The 15997-nt window shown below is 45.8% G+C and overlaps 1 protein-coding gene across 2 annotated transcripts in view; it reads right to left on the bottom strand.

Moving 5' to 3' along the window:
• Positions 1 to 1079: 1079 nt before the first annotated feature.
• DEPDC1B (DEP domain containing 1B) overlaps positions 1080 to 15997 on the bottom strand; it is a 39061-nt gene continuing 24143 nt past the window's right edge. For both annotated transcript variants that reach the window (XM_079995611.1, XM_079995610.1), the window contains exons 8-11: positions 10964 to 11130; positions 9762 to 9938; positions 6381 to 6566; positions 1080 to 3077 (exon numbers count right to left, since the gene is read on the bottom strand). In XM_079995611.1, coding sequence (XP_079851737.1) covers positions 2916 to 3077; positions 6381 to 6566; positions 9762 to 9938; positions 10964 to 11130 — 692 coding nt within the window. In that variant the 3' untranslated portion in view covers positions 1080 to 2915. The remainder of the gene's footprint in view (positions 3078 to 6380; positions 6567 to 9761; positions 9939 to 10963; positions 11131 to 15997) is intronic.

The raw sequence follows: 15997 nt of genomic DNA, 5'->3' as shown, positions 1-15997 counted from the left end.
AAATTCCAGAGGGCCGGTTGTGCCCTGTTTGCTGTCAGACACAGTCTTTTGACAATAAGCTTCTGCAACAAGAAATTATAGGTGCCACAATAAATTTCTCTCTCTCTCTCTCTCTCTCTCTCTCTCTCTCTCTCTCTCCCCTTTTCTCTTTCTCCCTACCCCTTTTGCCTTGCAGAAGGCTTTCTGCTAGTTTTAAGCCACTGTTGGATAGACTAGATCAGTGTTTCCCAAACTTGGGTCTCCGGCTATTTTTTGAACTACAACTCCCATCATGCCTCGCTAGCAAGATCAGTGGTCGGGGATGATGGGAACTATAGTCCAAAAACAGCTGGAGACCCAAGTTTGGGACACTGGACTAGATGGTAGATAGGGAACCTGTGGTCCTCCAGACGCTGTTGCACTCCCAACTTCTATCATCCCAGACCATTGGCTGTGTTGACTGGAGCTGACGGATTTTGAGAGTCCAGCAACATCTAGAGGACCACAGGTTCCTCACTTCCTGCAACAGACCTTTAAAGGGAAGACTCATTCTCAGGAAAAAATGAGTGACCTACCACAGAATGGGAGAGAGGAGACAAACCATCCAATAATAAGCGAAAATAGATCTTTGCCGTGGGTCAGTTTTCTAGCAGGTAGAAATATTCAATGGAATAGCACATGCCCTCTTGTAGTGCCTCTTGTCAGTAAATCAAGTTGGGATTTGTGCCGAGTAGGGGGTAATGTTTTGGTATCACGCCTCGAGCTACTGAACACAATGACACACTGAAAAGAGGCTGAAGAAATTGCTTTGAGTCCCTTATCCAGCGAGCAAGGGGTTTCTCAAAAAAAAAAAAGCTTATTCACAAAATTGCTATATTGTAAATGACGTTGGTTCCTCTGCCTCCATTGCAACTCAGCGCTAAGTTTACCTGGAAGTAAATCAACAGAGTTAATTTCTAGAATATGTGCTTAGGAGTGCAGGCATGGCTCAGCTCGAAGGGGACCAGCTGCAAGTTTTGTCTAAGCAAGCCAACAAAGTTCAGCAGGAAATTCTCCCTCCCATGAAGTGTGAGATAAAAATGGGCCTGAAGAAAAAACCCTTTAAACCATGGAAGATTTATTCCTTGAAATGTTTCAGAAGTGCAGCATCTTGGGGTACATTCAAAAGTGTTACATTTACAGTATGAACACACAGAGACAGAGCTGAAGGATCCACATTCAAGTTAGTGCTCAACCATGAAACTCACTAGGTGACCTTGGACCTATTGCTTGCGTGTGTTCTCTCTCTCTCTCTCTCTCTCAGCCTAACCTACCTCACAGGGCTGTTGCAATGATAAAGGGTTGGGGGGGGGAGACACAATTTTGTGGGCCTGAGCACCTTGGAGGAGTGGAAGCAGGATTAAACCTGCATGTCTTTATGTTAGGAATGCCAGCTTAGAAGAGCTGGAACCCATTCATCAATCATGATATGCTCCTGTTGGGTTTTCTGCACCAAAAGGTACAAACTGGAAGGGGTGTCTCTGTAGCAATAGGTTTGTTTCAAGTGTGTGGCCATCTTCTCCCCAAGGACAGCACCCACACAAGCCCTACATGGGCGAGAAAGAACGCAGGAGTTCGTGAGACAAAAACTGTAGAAAGCGACTTTCCAGACTGTGGCAAAAAAACACCAGTAGCTGTGCAAGCAAGAGGCAGGGGGCACCACAACGCTCGCTGCCCCCCCCCCCAACTAAGACCAAAATATTTCTCCATGGTTGGCCTAGCTCTACAATCGAGATCACATGCAGAGCACCTGAAGGCATGATCCTGCACCACAAGGTCCCTTTCTGAAATGGCTGTTCTTCATCATGCCTGTGACCAAGGACACAAGCTTGTTGTTGAAATCAGTAGTACAAAGTTTAATTAACTATCTGATCTACAGCTAGTACAATTATCCAGTGTTTCAGGTTCATTCAAGTAATTACAGTACTTTACACCCTTCAGAAATTCAACATTGCCTATATACACAGTAGTTTAGGCTTCTTTTAAGGCTTTCCAAAGTAAGCATGAAGGTTTCCAGAGAGATTGCTGCCACTGCACTCCAGGCAAACCACTCAATGCTTCTTCTTAAGTTTCCAGCTCATGGTTTGCCTAGAGGAGACAAGCCATGAACCTGGGTTCAGATGACACGCTAAATCATGGCATGCTCAGAGCAGCAGCAGCAGCAGCACCAGAGAAGGACAGTGGTCAGTTTTCTCTCCAGGAACCCTCAGGCACATGAGCTCATGCTAAGGCATGGTATGGCTTAGTGTCATGTCAACCAGTTCACTCCAAGTAGTAACTGATATATACAGTAAATGAGCATTTATCCCATGAACACAACCCCTTCACTCTTCCCCCTTTGTGTCATTAAAGCAGGGAGTCTTTAATTAACCATCATTGAAAATAGCCAAGATATTGAGCGAACTTCAAACCCTGGTTTAAGATCCCAGCCTCTTCCAAAGTTCCACAGCTCCCCAGTTCAGATAAAATAGAAAACTATGGTTAATTAGGCTTCCTTGTTTGGTTATAGCTCGTTTGAAGGGAGGAGCCAAAGGGACAGCATGCACAGACAAAAAGCTTGTTCCGATCTTATGTTGTTGAGATATGATAATCAAACCAGCTCATTGTTTAAAAAAAGAAACACAAAGGCTTGGATCCAGACTTTAGTCATTACCATAGGCCTATTGAAATCATGACTAATTTGTCCCCTTGTTTTCCATGGGTCAACTTTAAGCATAGCTAAGTCTGGCTCCAACTGAGTAGATTTACAAAAGAAAAATACTGATAATGGCTCAGCACAGCAGTTTGCTGCCCAGAATTCTTTTCCCTCGTTCAATGTGATTTCAGTAGTCAACGAAATTCCAGCTGTACCAGATTCACAAATCTGGTCATTAATGAGATGCAGTTCATTCAGAGTCTTACATCCGTAAGCTTCTTGTTCTTTGAAAAGGCTGGAAAGGCTTTTTAAATGCCCACCCCAACAGCATCGGTCTCTGTTTGCTTTTTTCTGGAAACAGAACCGCTTCACTTTCAGGAGTAGGAAATCGCTCCTTGTACACCTCAGGATAGGATTTCTGAAACTAGAAAGGAAGCATGCAAAGATTAGCTAATGAATTTATGCGGGCCATTTGAAAGTGACTTGCTTATTCAAGCAGAACATGTCCAGTCTCTGACTACAAGGGGTGGTGGGGAATGTGTTCATCTCTTGCCAAACATTACGGCAGAGGGACTTACTGCATAACAGTGCTGTGCTGGGAGACTTTTGTTCCACTCTTTGCTCACTAACATCTGGGGTCCCATCTTGTCCCCTCGTGCCTTTCAACATCTACAGAAAGCTGCTGGGAGAAGTTATTTAGAGGTTTGGGCTGAGGCTTCATCAATACAGTGGTACCTCGGGTTAAGTACTTAATTCGTTCCGGAGGTCCGTACTTAACCTGAAACTGTTCTTAACCTGAAGCACCACTTTAGCTAATGGGGCCTCCTGCTGCCGCTGCACCGCCACCACACAATTTCTGTTCTCATCCTGAAGCAAAGTTCTTAACCTGAAGCACTATTTCTGGGTTAGTAGAGGCTGTAACCTGAAGCGCGTGTAACCTGAAGCGTATGTAACCCGAGGTACCACTGTATACAGATGGCATGCAGTTAAACTTCCATCATTTAATTCTAGGGAGGCAGGTGAGACCTTGAGCCATCTGGGGGCAGTACTGAGATGGAAGAGGACTCGAAAAGCTGGATCTGTATCCAGATAAGAGGAAAGTACTGCAGCTGGGGAAATCTGCTAATCTGCATGGAGATTTGAATCTGATTCTGATGGGGTGACACTACAGTCCGTGACCACTCCCACAATAGGTACTAGGGAGCTGCAGGTGGTGTTGCTTGCCAAGAGTGCTTTTGACTGACAAGGGCTATGTCAGTAGTGCAGCCCAGTTTCGGAAAAACACTCCTAGCCACTGTGATCCACCCCCTGGTTAAATCCATCTTCGATTACAGTAATACTGTGCCTGAAGCTGCTCTTGCAGAGGATTTGGAAACTGAAACTGTGGAGCAATGTGGTAGTGGGAACCTTTGCAAAAGTTGGGCATACTTATCTTATCTCACCTCTTGTGTACTGGTTAACTTGGTCACCCATTTTCCCCCATTTTAAAGTGCTGACTTTAAAATGATAACATCTGGGGGATGTTATCTGAAGGACCAGTACAGCTGTATGAGCTGGCCCAAGCATCTGAAAGCCTCTTCTCTGGGCCTCCAGCAAGAGCTTATAGGGATTTCTCAATGGCAACATGTGTGGCCTCACCATTGCTGGTCTCTTTTTTAAAAAACAAACAACCAACCTTTAAAACATGTTTATTCAAGTCTGCATTTGGCTAAATAGTTTGTACTCAGAAATACATTTAGCTGTTAATTTTTCAGTGTGTGTGTGTGTGTGTGTGTGTGTGTGTATGTGTGTCTGTTGTAACTGTATTTTCTTTTTTAAAAAAATTCAATGTGAAACTTTTCAACGTACAATACAATAAAAGCCAAACTAATCTAAATAGAATCATAGAATCATAGAGTTGGAAGAGACCACAAGGGCCATCGAGTCCAACCCCCTGCCAAGCAGGAAACACCATCAGAGCGCTCCTGACATATGGTTGTCAAGCCTCTGCTTAAAGACCTCCAAAGAAGGAGACTCCACCACACTTCTTGGCAGCAAATTCCACTGTCGAACAGCTCTTACTGTCAGGAAGTTCAATAAAAATAGAAGAGAAAACAAAACACACTAAAATATAAAAGAAAGAAAGAAAACAAAGAGAAAAAGCATAAGAAAAGAAAAATACTATCAGAGGGGCATCTTAACCCTTGTCCCACACAAAAGGTGGTGGACCCTTTCCAGCTCTCACCTGTATTTTCAAGTCCTGTAAGCTGCCTTCTGAGGGCTGTGAGCCCTAAAAGGGGAATTAAACCATTTTTAAACTGCCTCATTCTGGAGAAGTTCCACATTTTCACTACCCTCAAGTTTGTAACTGATGACGTCTCAGCCATGAAAGTACGGTGTGTTATTTAACACCACACAAACTGCATTTAAACCATAAATTGGTATAACATTTCTGCTAGGCAAGCCTATATTTAGGGACCTTACAATAATGACATCCCATACTGTCATGTGAACCAGGAGGCCTATTATGTCTAGAAAGGGTAGTATGGTTAACAAATGGAACCCAGTTGGTTTTGCCACATCCTGAAGGATATCAGGCTTGTGAGGACACAGAAGCAGGTTTTTTTCGGTTGGTGGCACCAGTGTTGTGAAATGTTCTCCCTGCTAAAATAGAGCACACCACTTTGGTATTGAAATTCCACCAACTCTTGAAGACATACCTATCCTCTTCCTAATCTCCTGAATTGAACCTCCTGCTTTTATTGTTGCTGCAACTGTAACAGTTTTAATAGCCCTGTTTATTATGTATTTTAATTATGGATACAAAACTACATACATTAATTAGAACCAGCATGGTGTAGTACTTAGGCGTGTCAGACTGGGAGAACAGAGTCACAGAATTGTATAGCTGATCGCCTTAGTCCAAGCCCTGCAATGCATAAGCATCCAAAAGGGAGGAGGCAAACCCAGATCGGAAGAACTGGCACTTGTAGAGCTGAGATATGAGACAAAATGTACATATTCTTCTCATCTGTGTGTGAGGGAGAAATTAGCCTGCCAGAAAAATTCCTGTCCGTGCCTGAAAGACCAGAGCTCCAGTTCCAATTCAGCCATAAAGTTCACTGGGTGACCTTGGGCCAGTCACAGTCTATCCTACCTCGGAGGGTTGTTGTGGAAAGCATGTATGCTACCCTGAACTCCTTGGAGGAAAAAGGTGGGATATAAATGGAATAAAGAAGCAGTTTTAAAAACAATTCTAAATTCCATACAGGGCCCACACACATACAGAGCTGTGTTTGTTGTGGGGGTGAGGTGCTTCAAAAATGACTAGGAAACCTGCCAGGACCAGGATCCTGGTCTCATGTAAAGAGAGCAGGGGTGGGGATCCCTGGTCCCTAAACCACCCCTGCTTTGTAAATGTTTCCCTTTACAAACATCAAGCTTTTTTTCTGTAGCACTGGTGGGAATATTTACATATGCAATATGTATGCTCTTGTCACACAAATATTTGCAGATGTTCTCATTGCCATGAAAATCTTCCAGTGAGTTTACAGGATCAGAACCAACACAAGCAGATTCAAAGGCGACAGATAGAAGGGACAGAGGAAGAAATGAAGACCGGAAAACGACTATTTACCATTCCCCATGATAGATAAGAGTAAATATCACATCAAAATCCGTTTTTTGGGGGTGGGGAACAATGTGAAGAGGAAAGCTTTAAAAGAGAAATTTTGACCATTTATTTTACCTGCTTCAACTTCTTCTTCTTCTCCTTGATGGACATCTCCCGATTCATCACAATTTCTTCCAACAAACCTACCAAGGGTTCTTGGCAGCCATTTGTTCTTTGGTGCTCAAACTCATCTGCGCTGATCTGATGACAAAACGATGGTGCAGGCAAGGTTGAATCTGCATCAGCTCCTGGATATTTTATCTGTGTTAGAACAGGTGGGAGGTATGCTGAGAAAAGGAGCTAAAATTTTGGTATCCCAGGATAAAATCTTTTGTGCACGCCTCTCTCGATGGTTATGATTTGAGATCAGGAGATATACACAGCCACCACTGCAGGACCTTTAGGTGCTATCGCTTGCTTGTCAAATTCCCCCTTGCAAGAGAGATGCAGAAGAAGCGAAATATTTTTATTTTGCCAGGCCTCTCTCCACAGGGACCTACGCTCGTTTTAGAAATTGCCTTGTCTTTTGTGCTGCGTTTTATTAACTGCGCCTTTCATCTTAGCTTTTCAGAACGGATGTTGTAAGCCGCTTTGGGGACACGGTTGAAAAGCAGCACACAAATGCAGGAGTAATAGTAAAAAATAAATTGTGTGGGAAAGACATTTGCATCTTGGCTTGTGGGTAGATGCCACTGGATGAGTTATTTTCATCTTGTGTTGCAGGTGATGCCAAAGGATTAAAGGATTAGAAGGAAGCTTCCAAGGTCCAGGGCCAGGAATGGGAGAACTTTTTGTCTCTACGGATCAGCCCTGTGGGCAAAGTTGACAGGTAAGAACTGCCACCCACCTGTCAAAATTCCTTGCATGGTAATTTCCAGTAGAGGGCTGGCAAAGCAGTTGTTTCCTCCATCTTCCCACCACTTGATGGGCACAAGATAAATAAGGCAAGGCCCAGCGCTAAGCAAGTTCAGCTGAGGTGAAAGGAGAGTAAGTAAAGGTAGAAAGGTAAAGGACCCCTGGACAGTTAAGTCCAGTTGAAGGCGACTATGGGGTCGTGGCGCTCATCTCTCTTTCAGGCCGAGGGAGCTGGTGTTTGTCCACAGACAACTTTCTGGGTCATGTGGCCAGCATGACTAAACCGCTTCTGGCGCAACAGAACACCGTGACGGAAGCCAGAGCACACGGAAACGCTGTTTACCTTCCAGCCACAGTGATTAATCTACTTGCACTGGCGTGCTTTCGAACTGCTAGGTTGGCAGGAGCTGGGACAGAGCAACGGGAGCTCACCCTGTCGCGGGGATTCTAACCACTGACCTTCGGATCGGCAAACCCAAGAGGCTCAATGGTTTAGACCACAGCGCCACCCGCTGTGATCCTGCTTAGCACTGGGTTCCGGCTTTGTGTGGTGCTTCCGAGGCTCCTAACAACCAGCTGGCTGCCGGTGCTTTGGGAGCTGCACAGATCAGACCTTGGGCAAGCCCAGCTTTCACCTGTGTGATGTCAGGTGAAGGGGTGAGTGGCTATGTTTGGCACCAAATGGCCTTGCAGCCCCAAACGGGGAAGGCTGGTGGGCCACCAAGTGTCAGGAGCCTGAGTCAAGCGTAAGTCAGCAATAAAAAACAAGGTTAACTATTTATTAAGATATTTTAAATTTTTTTTAAAAAAACTAAGTTTACTATTTATTCAAAGAATCCAAAACAGCTCAGGCCTAGTGATTCCAGGGACTCCCCAGTAGGTCTTGCCCCAATGAGGCAGTTGTGAAGACTGAAGGTCCCCACTATCCCACCCCTTTTTAAGGCTCCTCCTCTCTGGGGTCTTTTCCAAGCAATCGCAAACTGTGTTGGTGCACAACCAATCTCTGTTCTGCTCTTTTCATTTCTCTGTCTTTTTAGGGGTCGCAGGAGGAGGAGACCTCTTGGATTCTTCAGCAGCCTGACTCCACTCCTTCCCAGCCTCCGCTTCAGCCTGGGAATCTAAACTGCTCTCTGCCACAGCCTCTCCCTGCTCACTAAACCCTGTTACCTCTTCTGCTTCCAAACCTCCTCCTCCCAGTCTGCTCCCTCATTGTCATCTCACCACCAAAAGCTGGTGCCTCCTCCCACTCCTCTGCAGCCAGCCAGCCTATGACACCAAGACTGGCCTGCAGGCTGGAGGCTCCCCATCCAGTGCAACTTTGTGGTCAATTCAGGATCCACAACACAAGATGCAGCTACTGCATCCCTGGCAGATGGCCATTCGACCTCTGCTTAAATACCTCCAGCAAAGAAGAGTGCACCACCACCTCCGAAGCCAGTCTGTTCCACTGTTAAAGCAGTTTCTGCTATTAGTGTTGGTGCTGGCACCTGCTTCCCTGCCAACTTCTATGCACTGGTTCTTGTCTGGAGCAACAGAGAACATGCCTCCGCCATCTTCTGCGAGGCAGCCCTTCTGATATTTTAAGACTGCTATTGTGTCTCCCCTTTGCCTTCTCTTCTCTAAGCTAAACAGGCCCAAATCTTTCAACTGATCCTCACAAAACTTTGTTCTATCCTGGTTCCCTTCCTCTGGGCACACTCGAGGGCAGGGGAAAGGGAGCCCTGCATGGGTCGCTTGTGTTGTGGGAAGATGAGGAGAGGGGTGGACCCTGCCATCATCATCTGAGGCCCTTCTTCAAGTGTCCCTCTCACACAAGAGGTCTGGAGGGCAGCAAAATGAGAATGGGCCTTTTCTGTGGTGGCTCCCAGTTCATGGAATGCTCTCCTCAGGGATGCCTGGAGCCTTCATTCAACCAGGCCTTGGGCTGATTAACATTCTATGGCATTTTAAATGTGTCGCTGGAAGGTGGGGTCTCCACCCCTGTTCCAATTCTCTTTCACACACAGCCTTTCCCCTGCACACTGTCACACATGTGCCCTTCCTCCTCGTCCAACCTTGTACCCTACCTCCCACCCCACGTCCAACTGACTGAACTCGAAGCAACCAAGAAGCATGAGGGAGCACAAGCCCTGCCGGTTGTTCCCGTTACCATATCAGCTGGGCAACTGGAAGGCGTAGGATGGAATCTTAGTTATGCCATCGCGTGCCACTGCTGTCCCTTGCAAATATGATTCCTTCATCCTTTCCCCCCGCTCCCAGCTGTTTGGCAGGCCATGGGGAAATGCTAGTATGGGGTTATTTTGATAGTGGAACCCTGGTTGGGCAATCTGTAGCAGGCTATAAGAAAGGCCTGAAAGAGCTGCCTGCTGCCCACAGGTGGTCCAGAGGCTCACAGGCATTAATGGCCAAAGTCTGGCAATGGAAGATATGGACAAAACAAACAAGACCCATTGAATTCAGTGGTGCTTACTCCCTGATAAATGCTTATTGGATTATAGCTACATGTCACTTTATTTGTTGCATGAGAAGAACTGGTTTGGTTTTAAGAAGGTAATAAAGAACTGAGTTGGGGAGAAGACATTTCTGTTCTACAGCTCTCACCTGGACCCTTTGGAGATGTGCTACATGCTCCTCTATTTTAGCTTTCAGGGCACAAGGTACGCTTAAGATCTCTTGATATTTGTCCATCAAGAATGACACCAGTTTAGTAGCCAGAAGCTCATCCAAGTCCACATCATCCTTGGAGCAAAGAATACAGCGAGAAAAGGACTGAACCATCTGAAACAAAAGAAGACTGGTTATCACAACAACACTTTCTTATTCATGGGTCCTCCCCATTTTTGCCATACCAAACACTCCCAAAGTGGCTTGCAACAGGGGAGCACAGACTTCAGATTTTCAGGAGGTACTTTGTGCTTGACTAGAACCCCCCAAATCCACCAACAGGACCCAGGTGCAAAAGATGTACACTTTGAACTAAACAGCAGGGTGCCTCTGAGCAGCTGCTGAGCCCAGGGATTCGTTTCAACTTTCAGGACCAATCTCAGCTCACAGACCTTTGACACACAACAACATTCCTGGCTACCTCCAAGTTTTCTTCATTTCAGCCGCCTAATGTGCATTAGGGGAGTCATTTTTAAAAAAAGCTATTTGAGACATTTTTGTCTGCCTACTGTACATGAGCCAGAGATCCACCAGCGGATCCCCATCAAACACCTGCTGACCCCTGGGCTTCCTGGTCCCATCCACCCTCAAAGATGGCTGAGCACTTTTGTTCAGTGCTGGTGCCATTGAAGACCTGCCTCCAGAATTGTCAACAGCTGAACAAGACAGAAGCTGCCACTGGGGAGGGGGAGGGGAGAGGTTTCCTAGAGAAGGCAAGGTGAAAGCCAGGCTGCAACCTGAGAATGAGCACCAACAAAACTGGAGGAGAGATTCCTCCCCCTGTCCTGTCCTTCCCTATCAGCTCCCACTCCTTGCAGCACACAGTATGTCTGATGCTGTGCAGCAGGAAATGCGGGGGGAGAAGGACAAACAGACAAAAGGGTAGCGATGGGAACTGGGTGGGAGAACCCACAGCTGCTAACTCTTGTCAGCTCTATCAAATACACAGCGTCTGCTGCAGGTTGCAACCTGGTGATTCATGTTACACAGGCAGTGAAAGGGAGAACTTCCACGCCACACCCACGGTTAAATACTTTGCTGCTTTCTTTTTTGTAACTAAGGAGAGTCTTTCCCCCAAAGCAATTCCAGGAAGATTTTGCAAGCCCAGCTCGGTCTCTCACTTCCCAGAAGACGCTCACCAGCGTTCTCGTCCCGACTGTATCTGAGAGGGGTGGCAAATCTTTATTTGAGCCAATCCTGGCCAACAGAGTCATCAGCAGCTGCAGCTTTCGGCGGTTCGCTGGCGGAAGGAGGAGGCAGCAAACCCGCAGAGCTTCAATGGCCAGCTTCTCTTTCTGCAGGAGACCTGCGTTGGAGAACATGGCAGGAGAGCACACTTCAATGTCGGACGCTTCTCATAGCTTATTTTCCAAAGGGGGGGGGGGAGTCTAATTCTTGCAGGCAAGACATCTACTGGCACACTATTCTATGTTTACCAGAAACCAGAATCGCCTTGTTAACCATAGTTTGCAAATCAGCTCAAGCTCTGGCTATTTGCAGTGAGAAACCTCATTAGCTTTAACCATAGTGAATGGCAGGGCACAGAAGAAACAATAATCTATTGTTGAAAGGCCGGGAGGGAACTTTGTGACCCTGAAGAGAGGAGAAGGAAGGAGAATTTGAGTCCAAGGCCTTCTCTCAGTCCTATAACCATAAGAGACCAGCAGTATCACTTCTACTCCAAGCCAAAGTCTCTCAGGGCAACATGCAAGTCAAGTCTAGGCCCCAACCAAGCCTTAACAATTTTGATTTTAATTAATTTTTATAATGTTTTTATAATGTTGCACTACTTTAGTGTTGTTAGCCGCCCTGAGCCTGGTTTCGGCTGGGGAGGGCGGGATATAAATAAAATTTATTATTATTATTATTATCTGTCAGTTTTGCTAACAGGTTCTCTCTCTTAACTTTTCTCTCCCTCCTGATTGGCTGACACTCCACCCAGTCTCTTCTGGGTCTGCAGGAAGATGACCCAAGGTCTGTCCATCACAGAAGTTAAGTACATATTCATCTCCCGCTTTCATTGCCCTCTGTTGCCGCCTTTCTCTGTGGTTTCCCTGCACCTCTTTTAGATTGTAGGCGCCTTCAGGGCAGGATCTAGACACACCTGTTCTTTGAACATAGATGCTACTATATATAATAATTACCATGAAGAATTCTCAAGATACTAATGTACATAAATCCCACATCCCATTCTAAACATACCATTTAGCTTTCCAGTCAAACTCTTATCCAACAGGTTTTAAGGGGTGTATGAGAGAGAGCTATATAAAGGAGAAATTAATTGCAGCCAATATGAAATGTCAGCAAGCCAGCAGACTAACCATCTTTTTTTTTTATTTCAACACAGAAATCTTCTAATTGATGGAGAATGCAAGCCAAACTCTGCCAACTGCATGTGAAATGATAGTGACAGTGACAGTGACAGTGACAGTGACAGTGATAATAATAATAATAATTTATTTCTACTCTGCCTATCTGGCTGGGTTTCCCCAGCCACTCTGGGCGGCTTTCAACAGAACATTAAAAACAGAATAAAACTTCAAACATTAAAAACTTCCCTAAATAGGGCTGCCTTCAGATATCTTCTAAAAGTCGGATAGCTGTTTATTCCCTTGACATCTGATGGGAGGGCATTCCACAGGGCAGGCGCCACTACCGAGAAGGCCCTCTGCCTGGTTCCCTGTAACCTCACTCAAGACAAACATAATGAAGTTTCAAAGTCATATTAGCAGAGACAACATAAAATAAATTCTATACAAAGCCTAAGTTTTCGCTCCTATAGCCCAGTGTGGCTCCCAGAGCCAGTGTGGTGTTGTGGTTAAGAGCAGTAGACTCGTAATCTGGTGAACCAGGTTCGCGTCTCCACTCCTCCACATGCAGCTGCTGGGTAACCTTGGGCTAGTCACACTTCTCTGAAGTCTCTCAGCCCCACTCACCTCACAGAATGTTTGTTGTGAGGGAGGAAGGGAAAGGAGAATGTTAACCGCTTTGAGACTTCTTTGGGTAGTGATAAAGCGGGATGTCAAATCCAAACTCTTCTTTCAGTGGTAAATGGTTTTGAGGTTCAATCCATAACCTTGCTGCCCTGCACTGATAGATCGCCGAGCCTAGCATATTCTATGTACTCATAACCTTGAAATCAGCAGAACCAGCCTAATTAAGGTTGCAGGCTTCCTCATTTGGCTCACAAGATTGTTCTGGCCATGCTAAATGCCCTGGCCCTACAACTGAGCAATATATGAACTCACTATGGTAGAGCATGAGTCTTGCTGGGGCTTGTATAGAGTACTGTGCATGGGTCTAATCACTGGGGATTGCAAATCACTGTGCCTTTAATTTCAAACTGCATGAGCAGCACATGGTTGCCTGATGAACCATTTCCCCATCCCTGCTCTAGATTCTGCCTAGCTCACAGCCAGTGCAAAAAACGAAAACACGATGCAAAAGTTTTAATCTCTTTTGACAACCTCCCAGAGAGAAGCTACGTGCATGGACTGCCGCCCTGTACCTGGCCAGGAGTGGTGGCAACTGTCCTGGCCCCTTGCAAGGATAATTAGCAATAACTGCATATGTTCTGGAATAAAATGGTGTGCCAGAGCTTGGCTTCCTGCACAGGTGTTGGAGAAGGCGGCAAAATTGTTGTGCATTTGTGACAAATCCTGTAGCTCAGGGTTCACTCCCAGGGCTGAGTGCGAACCACCAAATAAATTTGCGGTTGCAGGCAAAGACAAATGGCAGCAGCTCTGAATCACTACGACATGATTCAGTTCCCACATCACTGCAACCTTGAATTTCAAAACATCTGCTGAGATAGTAAACACGATAATTCAAGACTGGTAAACTCTGACTTTAACAGTTATATCTTTCGGGAATTAGCATAACCATGTTTAGGATGAAGTAGATTACTAGAGTTTCAAGAAAACCGCAGTAGCTGCAACCTTTCTGCTCTTCTCATCTGCACTGCCTTCCTGAAAAGAGGTTTCATTTCCAGGCTTGGGAGAAATCCCAGGTCAAAGTTCTTCCTTTCAAACCATAGCCATGCCTCCAGCAGTGGAGTAACTTTACACCTACATGAGACCTGGGGCAACCAATCCCCCTCTCCACACAGACTGACACCCTTCACGTCCGTATGATTTATTGTGTTTTATATTCCTCTGGAAGCCGCCCAGAGTGGCTGGAAAAACCTAGTGGGGCACTGGCACTGGTGGGGCACTGGCAGTGTTCTTCCAGGGGCATTGGGAGTGAGAAAGGGTCTCGTGGTAATTCACAAAGCCCTAAACAACTTGGGCCCAAAGCACCTCGAAGTTGCCTGATTGCTTATGGAATCTTAAAATTGCAGAATTGGAAGGTACCCCCCCCAAGGGTCATCTAGTCCAACCCCAGTCATGCAGGAATCTCAGCTAAAGCATCCATGACAGGTACCCAACCTTTCAAGGAAGGAGAGTCGACCACATTCCGATGAAGTCCGTTCCACTGTAAAACAACTCTTATTGTCAGAAATCTTCCTGATGTTTAGTCAGAATCTCCTTTCTTGCAACGTGAAGCCACTGGTTTAAGTCCTACCCTCCAGAGAAGGAGAAAACAAGCTTGTTCCCTCTTCCATGTGACAGCCCTTAATATATTTGAAGATGGCTATCATATCTCCCCCTGGAAAAGACCCTGATGTTGGGAAAGATGGAGGGCACAAGGAGAAGGGGACAACAGAGGATGAGATGGTTGGACAGTGTTCTCGAAGCTGCTAACATGAGTTTGACCAAACTGCGGGAGGCAGTGGAAGACAGGAGTGCCTGGAGTGCTCTAGTCCATAGGGTCACGAAGAGTTGGACACGACTAAACGACTAAACAACAACAACAACAATCATATCTCCTTTCAGTATCCTCTTTTCCAAGCTAAAAATACCCAGCTCCTACAACCATTCCTCATAAGGCTTGGCTTCCAGACCCTTGACCATCTTGGTTGCCCTCCTCTGCACGTGTTCCAGCTTGTCAACATCCTTCTTAAATTGCGGTGCCCAGAACTGGGCACGGTATTCCAGCTGTGGTCTGACCAAGGCAAAATAGAGTGGTACTATTACTTCCCTTGGTCTGGACACTAGACTTCCATTGCAGCCAAGAATAGAATTAGCTTTTTTGGCTGCTGCATCACACTGTGGTCCAAGACCCCTCGATCCTTTTCACATGTACTGCTAATATGCCAGTAGTGTCCCACCTCAGTTGCTGAGATCCTTCGACAGGCCGTTTTTGGTGCTCCCAAATGCCCCTGAAGTTCAGTCAGCCTTTATGAGGCACTGAGCTTTTAGTGTGGCAGGTCCTCCCTCCTGTGGAGCTTTTCACGGACAGAAGAACAGTGGGAGGCATCCTCATTTTCCGTCACACGTATTTCAAAGATGGCACTGTTCAGCTGGAATTCCAAACTGTCTTTGGAATTGACTTTTTAATTAAAAAAATCAACTAGTTTTTGTTGACATGTGTGTTGCTGGTGCTTTTGATAGCTGGATTCCCTGAATTGGGACCCAGCTGGATCCCATAACCTGGGGTCAGATGTCAGGACCCACAGTCAGCCCAGCCCAGATCTTTGCTCATGTTCTCTCACAGTCTGTTTATGCAGCACATATTTCTGATACCTGGGTGGGTGCCATAACTCAGAGGTGCCATAATCCTGAAGTCTACACATCACATATGCAGCTGAACCCTGAGTCTGCATAAACACAGGGTGATCTCTAGGCTCAGTCTTTTTGAGATATTCTGCTGAGACTCACTGTTGCAGCTTTTAATTAACTCTTTTTACCCTACCACCCACTATCTCTTTATTGGCTTGGTAGCAACCGCGTTCTGGACTTGGTAACACTTTTACCAATGTTACAGTGGCTTTGTGTTGTACACTGCCTTGCTATGTTTCCTATGTAAGCGTGGTTTATACATATTCAAATAAACAAGTGAATGAATTATTATTTTTTATTAATGAGGCTGTCGTTTTTGTTTTATTAGCTTTGGACTTACCCTGAAAAGGGAGACCAGGATATAAGCCATAAACGAAATGAAAACTCTGACTTCTTATTGTGCCTGAGGAGACCAATTGCCTCAAGAACATGTACCAGCCAGGCAAGAACGCTTGAAGAGGTCATGGAGCAGAGGCAATGAGGGGCATGACTTAGGGAAGGTGAGATGGGAGC

This window comes from Podarcis cretensis (genome assembly GCF_951804945.1).
Source record: "Podarcis cretensis genome assembly, chromosome: 11".
Classification (NCBI taxonomy): Eukaryota; Metazoa; Chordata; class Lepidosauria; order Squamata; family Lacertidae; genus Podarcis; species Podarcis cretensis.
The sequence above is the reverse complement of the archived record's forward strand: the minus strand, read 5'-3'. Positions and strand labels throughout refer to the sequence as shown.